This window comes from Bufo bufo, chromosome 9 (assembly GCF_905171765.1).
Source record: "Bufo bufo chromosome 9, aBufBuf1.1, whole genome shotgun sequence".
Classification (NCBI taxonomy): Eukaryota; Metazoa; Chordata; class Amphibia; order Anura; family Bufonidae; genus Bufo; species Bufo bufo.
The window spans coordinates 170,935,701-170,950,349 of record NC_053397.1 but is presented as its reverse complement, the minus strand read 5'-3'; the positions used below and the strand labels follow the sequence as shown (position 1 = coordinate 170,950,349).

General features: G+C 43.0%; 1 protein-coding gene across 1 annotated transcript in view; it reads left to right on the top strand.

Annotated features, from left to right (window-relative positions):
• The window catches only part of CSF2RB (colony stimulating factor 2 receptor subunit beta), a 74,748-nt gene that overhangs the window by 26,631 nt on the left and 33,468 nt on the right, over positions 1-14,649 (top strand). Inside the window, exons 11-13 of the mRNA XM_040408785.1 lie at positions 2,511-2,554; positions 8,975-9,041; positions 11,447-11,529. Coding sequence (XP_040264719.1) covers positions 2,511-2,554; positions 8,975-9,041; positions 11,447-11,529 — 194 coding nt within the window. The remainder of the gene's footprint in view (positions 1-2,510; positions 2,555-8,974; positions 9,042-11,446; positions 11,530-14,649) is intronic.

Here is a 14,649-nt window from a genome sequence, read left to right as displayed (position 1 = left end):
TCCATCCCTCGCCCTTTTCCCGCATGCAGCCTTATCTATAAGTGATAAACAAAAAAGGGAAATGGAAAGAACAAGAAGAATAAAATCTGTTAATAATCTCGATGCAATAACGGGTACTGACATCTAATATAAAAAAAACCTTATTTTCACATCCTAAATAACGACTCAAAAGAGGGGAGCCCACCCTTGAACTCCCGATTGAGTTCCCTTAGGCACAATGGTGTCCATCTCCAAAGATCCATCTGAGGTTCTAGAGGCGATTTAATAGCCGTTTCACAGATCACCACCTCTCCGTGGTGCGGGGACGCCATCGATAATCCTGAACCTCAATTGTGCAACGCTGTGTCTACATCTATAGAAATGTTCGGGACTGGAAGTTCACCTTCCAAATTTTCAGACGCATTCTCCATCCTTGTGAACAATTTCCGGATGGAGTACCTATGCTGGTTAATCCTCAATTTGCAGGCCTGTGTGGTCTCACCCACATAGATCGGCTCCTATGACACTGTTAAACGAAACTATATTTTCCCTTAAATAGTATCATCTTTCGGTTGTTGGGTCCATGGTGACCGGCGTCTAGGCATGTAGTTATACGTCTTTGAAATAATGCTGGATAAAGAGAATCACAGGAAATGACATACTCTCTCAGTAGGACCCTGGGATTACTATGACAGTGACTAGACGCTTAGGCGCGTCATCTGTCAGGTGACCGGGAGTAGCGTCATTTATCACATGACTGTATAGTTGAACATGTGATGTATGTGAATCCCGTTCGAACATTCGCGCAGCCGCAGTCGCATGCGGAAGACGCCGCTCATCATGACACACTATGGAATAACAGCCCAAGTATGAACGCTCGGTAAGCCTTATATTAATTTACACTGGTGGTTGGTAGGCTGAATTAATTATATGATTATTTGTACCTGAGAGGAGGCGGGTTTATTGGTGGTAGCACACCCACTGATTAATTGGTATGAATTGTACCCTTATATATATGTAATGTGAGTCACTTGTAAACTTGTATGCAGCTTGATAAAGACTGTTGTCGAAACGTCGCTGCTGCGAACATTTGGTGGATTAAAAACACATTGAATTTGCTCTTTGGAGTGCCGTGACCTTCTTCATCTCTGCTGGTATATTGGGGGTCTCTGAGGCCGAGACCTGACAGCCACGAGCACCGCCGCAAAGTTTCTTGAGTGCATTCAAGTAAGTGGTGCCTGTCCTACCATACATTTTGTTTGATCCTCATCATGCTGTTGCCACCTCACCAACTATGTCATAAGGACACTCTGTAGACTTCTCGATGCTTTTTCCCACCCTTTCCTACTTCATGACTGAGCCACTATTTTGCCTTTCAGCCTGGCTGACATCATCCTTTAATTTGACCCTTCTTCTGATCTGTCAGAAGGAAGGAAAAATGAGACGCACAACGGGATCCTGTCTATGTAACAGCTGTAAGGCCTGCATGACATGGTCCCCTATTTTGCATCAGAATTGGCTTATGATTTGGTAGCGAAAAGCAGGAGTGGGTACAAAACAAAGAAGATATGCAAATATTCCATTCAAGCGCCATCTCTGTTTTGGATCCACTCCTGTTTTTTTTGCTTTAGCAATACTGATGGAATTCTGACCAAATGCTAACCAAGTGAAGGGCAGATGCTTCACAAACAGGATCCGTTTTTTTGGGGGTTATTGTTCTTATGGATCAGAGGAAGGGCAAAATAATCAGTGACGTCAACACAAACTTACTGCTGACACCCTCTCCACTCTGTCGGGGGGGCTCTACTTGTATAAGCATTTAATAGAACAGGTTCTGTAGACATCTATGTGGAATCAGCTGCCGACGGTATAAAAGGAGTGCACTTCTTCTTGACGTTAACATTGACCTGTAAGGCTGAGTTCACACTTAAGTTATTTGGTCAGTTTTGGCCCCGTGACTGCCCAAATAAGTGAAGTGTGCAGTGGTTCTAAGAGCGACGCCTGTCATCTGCATGTCATACTGACTCACAGTATTGTTTCACTACCATAGCAGACTCCCTATGCGTGTTACTGCAAGGCACAGTGTTCTACACCACTATAAAGACTCTCTGCTGCCAGGAAATAGCAGTTTTTACCGCAATTCACCACAAATAAATTCGTATTGAACCAAATTTTTTAGAAAAATTCGGCGAACCGGCCGAATCGTATTTTTGAGAAATTCGTTCATCTCTAATGACAGGCACAAAGTGAAAGTGAAAGTACCAGTCACACAGCTAGAAAAACAGTTAACCCTTTGTGACAGAACAGCTCAATATTTTTAATAAAGGACAATTGAAAATGTGATTTTTAGCAAAAACTTGTCTCCCTTCACCTATTGAAATAAAGAAAGTTTTTACAATGTATAATGGGAGAACAAATCTAAATATTAATAGCTGATGCTTAATTTTTTTCTCTCACATTCATGTTTTTTTCTTTTCTTCCAGCCATGAATACAGTGCCAATAGGTGTTACTACATTTATTACATCTGTAGGATTCTTGGCTTGGCTTGTATTTTGTGATTACGTATTTCAAAAGGTGAGTGGTGTCAGAATTCTAGATACCTCAACTCTCTGCCCTGCATTGTGACTGATGGTCGATGAAAAATATAATATTTCAGGTTTTAAGTACCAGACTTTTGGTGACGGATCATTGATCCAGGAATTTATTCTGATTGCCGTATTTGGTTTGGTGAAGGATTTTTTCCCCGGTATAGGTCTTCCTCTGGATCAATATGGTAGCATTATAGGTTGACACTGATGGACCAGTGTCTTTTTTCAACCTTATCAACTGTAACTATCACACACGCTATGCAAAATGTGTGGGTGCAGCACGTTCAATCTCTTTAGCAATAAATATCTATATAATCATGACTTAAAGGGCTATTCCCTTCTCAGTCTTTCATGGATAAGTTGGGAATAATCACAGTAACCACCAGGTGGTCAGAGTTATGGAAACATCTGGACAGCTGGCGGTCTGCTGATTCCAATTACTCCCAAAGCAGTGAATGGGAGCTACTCGGGCTTACTGTGGTTATTTCCATCTCAAGCATGAAAGACCGATATGGGAGTAACCCTTTAATGGTTTCTGCACTGTTGTGGATCTATTGGGCAGAAACTAGTTTCATGTAGATTCTATTCCCCAACAGAGTTGGGAAGATGGCAGACAACTCCTATAGGTGGTGGAAGACTCAGAGTTTGGTACCTAGTGGAATCTTTAACTTTTGTCTTAGGCCTCTGAGGCTTCATATGTTGTAGCTCTAGACACCTTTATGCTGTCCTATGGAATATGGAATACAATGCTTCTAGAGGAGAACAGTTCTGTAACATGGCATCTGATGGGGAAATTGATTGTCAGATTCAAATGAAAGCCGAGAGAACTCTGTGGGCACCATATTATTGAACAAAGCCATAATAGGCCTTGTGTATGAGAAAATATGTAGAGCATTTATAATTTGTAAATGAAGCACTTGAAAGTGATTTGATCAGGCCATAAAATGTACCTCACTCTTGATTTTAGGCCTTAATAAACAGTTAAAAGAGGTTACTCTAACATATTTGGAAACCTAATAAGCTCATAAAAAGCACTGAGTAATTGTGGTAATTGGAACAAACCTATCACTGGGTCAATATTTACTCAATCACTAAATGGAATCTAAAGCAGGAACTCCTAAAGGGGTTGTCTCACTTCAGCAAATAGCATTTATTATGTAAGGCACTTACTAATGTGTTGTGATTGTCCATATTGCCTGCTTTGCTGGCTGGATACATTTTTCCATTACATTATACACTGCTTGTTTCCATGGTTATGACCACCGCTGCAACCATCAGTGGTGGCACACTACAGGAAAAAGTACTGGCGTATTTAGTGGCCAGGACTGTGGAAGCATGCATAGGCTAGTGCTTTTTTTTCTATAGTGTGCAAGCACGAGCACCACTGATGGATTGCAGAGTGGTCGTAACCATGGAAATGAGCAGTGTATAATGTGATGGAAAAATGAATCCAGCCAGCAAAGTAGGCAATATGGACAATCACAATACATTAGTAAGTGCCTTGTATTAACTTTCCCTGCATGATAAACACTATTTGCTGAAGTGACACAACCCCTTTAAGCCTGTATTACACTGCCCAATTTTTCGGCAGATAATCGCTAACGAGTGTTTGAGAAGGCAGCAGCACTTGCAGTAGCGCTACGGTCTTCTTGTTACTTAACATAGGCCAGTGACATCACGTTCATCGATCACATGTCCTAGGGGCAGATTAGTCCCACTGAAGTGAATGGGGCTGAGCTGCAATACCAAGCACAGCCACTATACAATGTACAGCGCTGTGCTTGGTGAGCAAGGAGAAGGCTGCGCCGCTACTGCAGGTGCCGGTGCCTTCTCAAACAGCTGATCGTCGGAAGTCCGGAGTGTCGGATCCCCACTGATCAGATACTGATGACCTATCCAAAGGACAGGTCATCAGTATAAAAGTGTCAGAAGACCCCTTTAAGACACAAACATCCAACTATCCACAGAATAGGAGATTGGTGGGGTCAGACTGATGACTGCTGATTGGTGGAGTCATACTGATGACTGATAAGAGTGGAGATCCTGAGTTCCCCAAATGAATGCGGTGACAGTAGACTCAAGCATGCTGCTTCTCCATTCATTCTCTATGGAACTGCTGCAGGTAGAGTACAGGGCTTGGCTATCTCCTGCAGTATACAATATAGTCTACAATTCACAAGAATTCATATCAGGGCTGCTGTTTTTTATTTTTTATTATTTGTATTCATTTAGCAAATTTTATATATCGCCAACACTTCAGTGTTTATTCTATTCACTCATATATACTGGGGGGGATTCATCATGAGGGTAATATTTTAAGTCAGTTTTGCTTGAGTCTGTGTTGCTGTTTTTTGCCCCAAATTTCTTAAGTGACCCCGTTTACTAAATTGGGCCCATCATTAACCCCTTATACCCCGGGCCAGTTTTCGTCCTCCTACCCAGGCCATTTTTTGCAAAACGGTCATGTGACATGTGTCACTTTATGTGGTAATAACTTTAGAACACTTATTTATCCAAGCCATTCTGAGATTGTTTTCTTGTGACACATTGTACTTCATGATAGTCATAAATTTGAGTCAATATATTTCACCTTTACCTATGAAAGAATTCCAAATTTCCCAAAATGTTTTAAAAATGTGCAATTTTCTAAATTTCTATTTCTCTGCTTTTAAAACAGAAAGTGATACCTCATAAAATATGTATTACTTAACATTCCCCATATGTCTACTTTATGTTGGAATCATTTTGGAAATGTAATTTTTTATTTTTTAGGACGATAGAGGCTTAGAATTTTAGAAGCAATTCCAAAACCCACTTTTTCAGGACCAGTTCATGTCTGAAGTCACTTTGTGGGGCTTACATAGTGGAAACCCCCCATAAATGACCCCATTGTAGAAACTACACCCCTTAAGTTACTCAAAATTGATTTTACAAACATTGTTAATCCTTTAGGTGTTCCACAAGAATTAAAGGAAAATAGAGATGACAGTCTAAATTTCCCTTTTTTGGCAGATTTTCTATTTTAAATCCATTTTTTTCTTTAACACCGTCGAGGGTTAACAGCCAAACAAAACTCAGTATGTCCCATTTGAAGCCCCCTGATGCACCCCTACAATAAAAACTCCCAAAAAGTGACCCCATTTTTGAAACTAGGGGATAAGGTGGCAGTTTTATTGGTACTATTTTGGGGTACATATGATTTTGAATTGCTCTATATTACGTTTTTTTGTGAGGCAAGGTAACCAAAAAATGGCTGTTTTGGCACCATTTTTATTTTTTACAACATTCATCTGACAGGGTAGATCATGTGCTATTTTTATAGAGCAGGTTGTTACGGATGCAATGATATCAAATATGTCTACTTTGTTTGCTTGTTTTAGTTTTACATAATAAAGCATTTTTGAAAAGAAAAATTGTTTTTGAGTCTCCATTTTCTGAACACCATATTATTATTTTTTAAAAGACGATCGACAGGGGCTCGTTTTTTGCAGGAAGAGTTGACGTTTTTATTGGTACCATTTTTAGGTACATATGATTTTTTGATCATTCATTATTACACTTTAGGGGGCAAGGTGACCAAAAAATTGGTTGTTTTGGCACAGTTTTTATTTCTTTCTTTTTACAGCATTTACCTGAGGGGTTAGGTCATGTGACATTTTTATAGAGCAGGTAGTTTTGGACATGGCTATACTTAAAGGGTTTCTATCACTTCGTTTCACCTATTTAGCTTTCAGACACTAGCGATCCGCTAGTGTCTGCTTTATCTAACCATCCTAATATAAGAGCTTATTGTCCTGCCGTTTAGCTAAAAAAATAACTTATATAGATATGCAAATGAGCCTCTAGGTGCTATGGGGGCGTGATTAGCACCTAGAGGCTCCGTCTACCTTAACAAACTGCCGCCGCCCAGCGCGTCCCTCCAGCCCGCCCATCTCCTCCGGAATGCGATGCTCCTCGTATTCGGCGCATGCGCAGTGAATGTCTGATCGCTTCCCTGCTCAGACATCTCCACTGCACCTGTTCCTCGGAGCACTATGACGTCATCGGCGCAGGCGCAGTGGAGATGTCTGAGCAGGGAAGCGATCAGACATTCACTGCGCATGCGCCGAATACGAGGAGCATCGCATTCCGGAGGAGATGGGCGGGCTGGAGGGACGCGCTGGGCGGCGGCAGTTTGTTAAGGTAGACGGAGCCTCTAGGTGCTAATCACGCCCCCATAGCACCTAGAGGCTCATTTGCATATCTATATAAGTTATTTTTTTAGCTAAACGGCAGGACAATAAGCTCTTATATTAGGATGGTTAGATAGAGCAGACACTAGCGGATCGCTAGTGTCTGAAAGCTAAATAGGTGAAACGAAGTGATAGAAACCCTTTAATATGTATACTTTTTCTTATTTATTTAAGTCTTACACAATAATAGCATTTTTTAAACCAAAAAAAAAAATATGTTTTAGTGTCTCCATAGTCTGAGAGCCATAGCTTTTTTATTTTTTGACCTATTGTCTTAGGTAGGGTCTCATTTTTTGTGGGATGAGGTGATGGTTTGATTGGTACTATTTTGGGGGCATACACCTTTTTGATCGCCTGGTGTTGCACTTTATGTGATGTTGGGTGATAAAAAAAAGCTTTTTTGGCTCTGTTTTTATTTTTATTTTTTACATTGTTCACCTGAGGGGTTAAGTCTCATGCCATATTTTTATAGAGCATGTTGTTACGGACGTGGCAATACCTAATATGCCTACTTTCTTTTATTTATTTCACTTTAACACAATAATAGCAGTTTTGAAGCAAAACAAATTATATTTTAGTGTCTCCATTGTCTGAGAGTCATAGTTTTTTTTATTTTTTGACCGATTGTCTTAGGTAGGATCAAATTTTTTGCGGGATGAGGTGACGGTTTGATTAGTACAATTTTGGGGGGCATACACCTTTTTGATCGCTTGGTGTTGCAATTTTTGTGATGCAAGGTGACAAAAATAGCTTTTTTTGGCACTGTTTTTATAAAAAAATTGTGGTGTTCAGCTGAGGGGTTAGGTCATATGATATTTTTATAGAGCGGGTTGTAACATACGTGGCAATAGCTAATATGTATACTTTTTTATTTATTTCACTTTAACACAATAATAGCATTTTGGAAACAAAAAAATTGCTTTTTTTGACACCGTTTTTTTTTTATGGTGTCTATCGGATGGGGTGGATCATGTGATATATTTATAGAGCCAGTCGTAACGGACGCGGTGATACCTAATATGTGTGTTTTTCCTTTTTTTTAAATTTTTATTATAAAATCAGGAAAAGGAGGTGTTTTTTTATTTTTTTTACTTGAAACTTTTTTATTTTATTAAATTTTTAATTAAATATTATTTATTTTCTTTTTAAAACTTTATTTCTGTCCCACTCTAGGACTTCAACTTTTGGGGGTCTGATCCCCTCTAGAGTGCATTACAATATATCTCTATTGTAATGCATTGCTTGTTACTGTATTACACTGAGTAATACACTAACAGGTTGCCTAGGAGACCGGGCCTGGGGCTGGATCTCCTCGGCCCCCGTAGAAGGCAGGTCCCGATGCCGTGCAAGGCATTGGGCAGCCTGTGCAAAAACAGTGCAAAAAAAGTGGTACCTTGGAACCGAACCCGAGTTGGGGAAATGTTTTTTTACAGTACTAATTAATTTATGAAGTTATTGCGCAAAGTCTCGCGAGACTTCGCGAAGCAATAACTTCGGCTCATTGGAGTCAATACATTCTAATACTATACGGAGCTCCTGCTCCGTACAGTGTTAGAACAAAGTTTTATGCGAATCAACTTCGGATGTTTCATCTGAAGTCGATTCGCTCATCCCTAGCAGTGAGTTTTTATCTTTTTTACCACGTCTTTTTTTTAAAGCCGCAGTGATAAATCTAGAGTAAAATTAATTGAAGGGGTTCTCCAAGACTGGGAGGCTCTCTTTATATGGCCATATGGCAGTATATTTCTGGCCACTGCACTTCATGTCCATTAGAGTCCATTCACACGTCCGTGTGTGTTTTGCGGATCCACGGACGTGTGAATTGCGGACAAGAATAGGACATGTTCTATTTTTTTCGGGATCGGAATTGCGGACCCAGAAGTGCGGATCCGCAATTCCGGATCCAGGCAGCACATCGTGCTGCCCCATAGAAATGAATGGGTCCGCAATTCCGTTCCGCAAAATGCGGAACGAAATTGCGGACGTGTGAATGGACCCTTAGGCTACTTTCACACCTGTGTGTTTTGTAAGTATTTCTAAGCCAAAAACCAGAGAAACCTAAACAGAGAAAACCTAAAATGGAAACATTTGCGCCTCTTCTATTCTTTAGACTCATTCCTGGTTTCAGCGTACAAATTCTGATGCAAACTACTGACTAAATACATTTTTTTCAGACTAAAGCAGCAGTGGGAGAATTCCATCCCGGACCCCAAAAAAAGTAAACTCAGCAAGTTTCTACTGGTAAGTATACGAAGTTAGATGAATAGCACATCTTAAAGAGTGCTCCCCATAGGAGTGAATTAGAGAGCACTGCGTATGAGCAGCCCCAGCTCCCATTCAATTCTATGGGCCTGACAGAAATAGCCGAGCCAGTGCTCAGCTATTTTCGGCAGCCCCATAGAAAATGAATAGAGGGCGGTTGAGCATGTGCAGTGCACCCTCCACCACTATCGGGGATTCGTTCTCGATATAGGTAAAGGTCCCAGCAGTGGGATTTGCACCTATCAGACAAAGGGGGCATATCCTAGCAATATGCCCCCATTGTCTGAGATGAGACAACTCCTTTAAAGGATTAAAGGAAGGATTTTGTGCTATTAGTGGTTGATGATATATTACTAGGATAAGCCAATAAATATGTGATCGGGTGAGGTTTCAGGATCCCTATCAGTCATATGAATGAAGGAGCCACAAGGAAGCTCCTAGTAAGGCCTCATGCACACGATTGTGCCGTTTTTTGCGGTCTGCAAACCGCGGATCCGCAAAAAATGGAAGGCAACCGTGTTGCCTTTCGCAATTTGCGGAACAGGCGCCGGCAATAGAAATGCCTATTCTTGTCCGCAAAGCGCGGACAAGAATAGGACATGTTATATTTTTTTAGTGGGGCCGAGGAACGGAGCTACGGATGCGGACAGCACACGGAGTGCTGTCCGCATCTTTTGCGGCCCAATTGATATGGCGGTTCGATTGCGGGCCGTTTTTTGCGTTCCGTAAACGGTCCATATACGGAACCTTTTATTTCAATGGTTCCACACAAAAAAACGGAATGTACTCTGTATGCATTCCGTTTCCGTATTTCAGTTTTTCCGTTCCGTAGGAGATAGAACATGTCCTATTATTGCCCGCAAATCATGTTCCGTGGCTCCATTCAAGTCAATTGGTCCGCCCAAAAAACGGAACACATACGGAAATGCATCCGTATGTCTTCCGTGTCCGTTCCGTTTTTGCGGAACCATCTATTGAAAATGTTATGCCCAGCCCAATTTTTTTAATGTAATACTGTATATGCCATACGAAAAACGGAACGGAAACGGAAACACAACGGATCCGTGAAAAACGGACCGCAAAACACTGAAATAGCGATACTGTAGTGTGAAAGAGGCCTAACTATAGTGAGTCCTCGTAGTGTTTCTGGCTGCTAGATAGGGGGAAGCCACCACATGCTGTATGGTCGATAGCATCCGGCATATTGCGCACCTAATTGTCCATTCAATGTGTCAATTTAGTGGAAAGCAGTATTTAAAGGGTTTTACCAGTTCATCAATATCAGTGGTCCAGTGGAGGTCTGACACCTAACATCCCGCCGATCAGCTGTTCAAAGAGGTCACTTTACTCCAGTGAGCTCTGTGGACTGCTGACAGCATACAAAGCACAGCGCCGTACAGTGTAGTGGCTGTGTTTGGTATTGCAGCTTAGGCCCATTTACTTGACTGGGACTGAGTTGCGCCTAGGTCATGTGATCAACGAATGTGACATCACTGGCCTAGGAAGAGGCCACAGCGCTCACCGGATCGCCCTTTTCAAACAGCTGATCAGAGGGGGTTCCCTGGAGTCAAACCCTCACTGAACAGATATTGATAACCTGTCCTGAGGATAGGCCATCAATAGCAAAATGCTGGATGACCCCTTTAAATCACATTAGGTTTGACATTCTCTGGAGCACTATTATACTAGTACTATAAGAGCTCTAAGAAAAAAAAAGTGTACTGATAATTTACAGCTGTGGTTTTGGTGGTAAAACAGGACCTGTCACCTCTCCTGACATGTTTGCTCCTAAGCCAAGCAAGCCCTTTAAGTTCTCGGTGACGCCCCCTTCATTTCTGAGTTTCCTAATAATGGCCCTGCAAGCACATGGTTTGCATAGCTGATGAACCTAGAATAGTAAATAGGTATTTGGATGTATATTTTGGGGGGAATTTATCAAAACGGGTGTAAAGGAAAACTGGCTTAGTTGCCCAAAGCAGCCAATCAGATTCCATCTTTCATTTTCCAAGGCAGCTTTGAAAAATGAAAGGTTGAATCTGATTGGTTGCTATGGGCAACTAAGCCAGTTTTGCTTTACACCGGCTTTAATAAATCTCCCCCATTGTGTTTCCACCACCGTTTTCAGGCCTACTAATATATGACAAAGAATTAAACTTGATAGTTAAAGCCTTGGGGGATTTTATTTAATTCCTGTCCCTGATTTGACCCAAAAATATTTCAGTATGGAGTCTAGTATTGGGTCATCTCCTGTGTTTCATATATTCTCATAACCATGTTCATGATATTCTGGAAATGCTGAATTAGCTTCATGTATACATACTGTAGGTACTGAAAGTATATGAATATGGAAATAATAATTAATGCTTCTTTTCTATATTTATAAGGGATACGGAGGTACAAATTTCCCCCCGTTCATTAGTCAGGATTTCTTTGCAGATGTGGAAGGGCCATTGGTATCTCATATCAGGTAAGAAACCAACATTGTGGAGATTTCCTATACTGTAAAGCTCCATTCACACGTCCGCAAGTGTGGTCCGCATCCGTTCCGCAATTGTGGAACGGGTGCGGACCCTTTCATTCTCTATAGGAATGGATGTGGAGAGCACACTATATATTTCCGGTCCTCGGCTCCCGAAAAAAAATAGAACATATCCTATTCTTGTCCACAATTGCGGACGACAATAGGCAATTCTATGGAGGTGCCGGCCGGGTGTATTGCCGATCCACAATACACTATGGACACGTAAATGGACCCTAAAACATGGGGAGAGATTTATCAAAACTGAAGTAACGGAAAACTGTCTCAGTTGCCCATCGCAACCAATCAGATTCCATCCAACGATTGTAGCCTCATTACAGTTAATGAACAGATAGTGATTGGGAACAAACATTTTTCATTCCTGATTATTGCTTCTCTATCTCCCCGTAAAAGGGTCATTTGCTGGTCTTAAGGGTCCATTCACACGTCCGCAGAATGGGACCACATCCATTCAAATTGCGGAACGGGTGCAGACTTATTCATTCTCTATGGGGCAGGAATGGATGCGGACAGCACACAGCGTGTCAGTGGGTAGGTACTGTGCCACCCGATATGAGTGGTGTTCAGTGGGCACAGTACAGCCAGGGTGTGTCAGGCCCACTGACTGTACTGTGCCCACTGCCAGTGCCCACCACTCATATCGGGTGGCACAGTACCTTGCAGATAAAAAAGTCATTTCATTTTTACCCTTTAATATAATTGTAGTTGCCTGCCAGTGTGTGTCAGGCCCACAGACTGTACTGTGCCCACTGCCAGTGCCCACCACTCATATCGGGTGGCACAGTACCTTGCAGATAAAAAAGTCATACATTTTTTTCTCTGTAATATAATTGCAGTTGCCTGCCAGTGTGCGTCAGGCCCACTGACTGTACTGTGCCCATTGCCAGTGCCCACCACTCATATCGGGTGGCACAGTACCTTGCAGATAAAAAAGTCATTTAATTTTTTATCTGTAATATAATTGCAGTTGCCTGCCAGTGTGTGTCAGGCCCACAGACTGTACTGTGCCCACTGCCCACCACTCATATAGGGTGGCACAGTACCTTGCACGCATAGTACCACTAATCTAAAAAAAAATGACAGGCAGAGGCAGGCCACCCCGCAGGGGCCGTCGTGGTCGTGGTGCTGTGATTCCCTTTGGCCCCAGAATAACGCCGAGTGTTCAGAGGCCACATACCCTGAACTCGAAAAATTCTGAGGACATAGTTGACTGGCTAACACAGGACACCCAATCTTCTACAGCTTCCGCTCGGAACATTGATGCACCATCCTCCTCCAGCTCAGCTTCGGGCACCTCTCAAGTTACCACTCACCCACCCGCCGCCACCACCAACACTAGCACCACAGCCGCTTCACTTGATCTGTGAGAGGAGTTATTTACACATCAGTTGGAAGAAATGAGTGATGCGCAACCATTATTGCCAGAGGATGTAGATAACAGGGATATGTCTCAGTCAGGCAGCATTACACACATGGATGTACTGTGTGATGATGATGATGTTGTACCCGCTGCTGCTTCCTTTGCTGAGTTGTCAGATACAAGTGAAGCGGTTGATGATGACGATGTGTCCGTGGATGTCACATGGGTGCCCGCTCGAAGAGAAGAAGAACAGAGGGAAAGTTCAGATGGGGAGACAGAGAGGAGGGGGAGACGAGTTGGAAGCAGGGGGAGGTCGTCGCAAGGAGCTAGTGGCACAGTCAGACAGCATGTATCGGCACCCGGGGTCAGCCAGACAGCACGCCAATCAATGCATGCTGTTGCCACCACCAGAATGCCGTCATTGCAAAGCTCAGCAGTGTGGCATTTTTTTTGTGTGTCTGCCTCTGATAACAGCGATGCCATTTGCAACCTGTGCCAAAAGAAACTGAGTCGTGGGAAGTCCAACACCCACCTAGGTACATCTGCTTTGCGAAGGCACATGATCTCACATCACAAACGCACATGAGTACAATCAGCACACAAACTCAAAGCCACTATCCTCCTCCTGGTCCAGCATCTTCAGCCACGTCAACCACTGCTGTCCTCCTTGCCCCCTCTCAACCACCCACCACTCCGCCTCTTACCTTCAGCAGTTCCTGCTCATCTGCCCACAGTCAGGTGTCTGTCAAGGAAATGTTTGAGCATAAGAAGCCAATGTCACAGAGTCACCCCCTTGCCCGGCGTCTGACAGCTGGCTTGTCGGAACTCTTAGCCCGCCAGATTTTACCATACAAGCTGGTGGAGTCTGAGACCTTCAAAAAATTTATAGCTATTGGGACACTGCAGTGGAAGGTACCCGGACGAATTTTTTTTTCACAAAATCCCCAACCTGTACTCTATTGTGGAAAATGAAGTCATGGCTTGTCTGGCACACAGTGTTCCTACACGGCCATGGCGCACTATTCTGCGGCGAAACAATATGCCAGTGAGGCACTTGATTTGCAACAGCCCGACACGTTGGAATTCAACACTCCTAATGTTCGACCGCCTGCTCCAACAAGAAAAAGCCGTCAACGAGTATTTGTATGACCGGGGTGCTAGGACAGCCTCTGTAGAGCTGGGTATTTTTTTGCCACGTTACTGGACGCTCATGCGCAATGCCTGTAGGCTCATGCGTCCTTTTGAGGAGGTGACAAATCTAGTCAGTCGCACCGAAGGCACCATCAGCGACATCATCCCATTTGTTTTCTTCCTGGAGCGTGCCCTGTGAAGAGTGCTGGATCAGGCCGTAGATGAGCGTGAAGAGGAAGAGTTGTGGCCACCATCACCACCAGAAACAGCCTTATCATCGCTTGCTGGACCTGCGGCAATGCTGGAAGAGGAGTCTGAGAAAGAGGAGTCAGAGGAGGAATGTGGCTTTGAGGAGGAAGACCAAACACAGCAGGCATCCCAGGGTGCTCGTTGTCACCTATCTGGTACCCAAGGGGTTGTACGTGGCTGGGGGGAAGAACAGACCTTCAATGAGATCAGTGAGGATGAGGAACGGGACATGAGTAGCTCGGCATCCAACCTTGTGCAAATGGGGTCTTTCATTTTGTCATGCCTGTTGAGGAACCCTCGTATAAAAA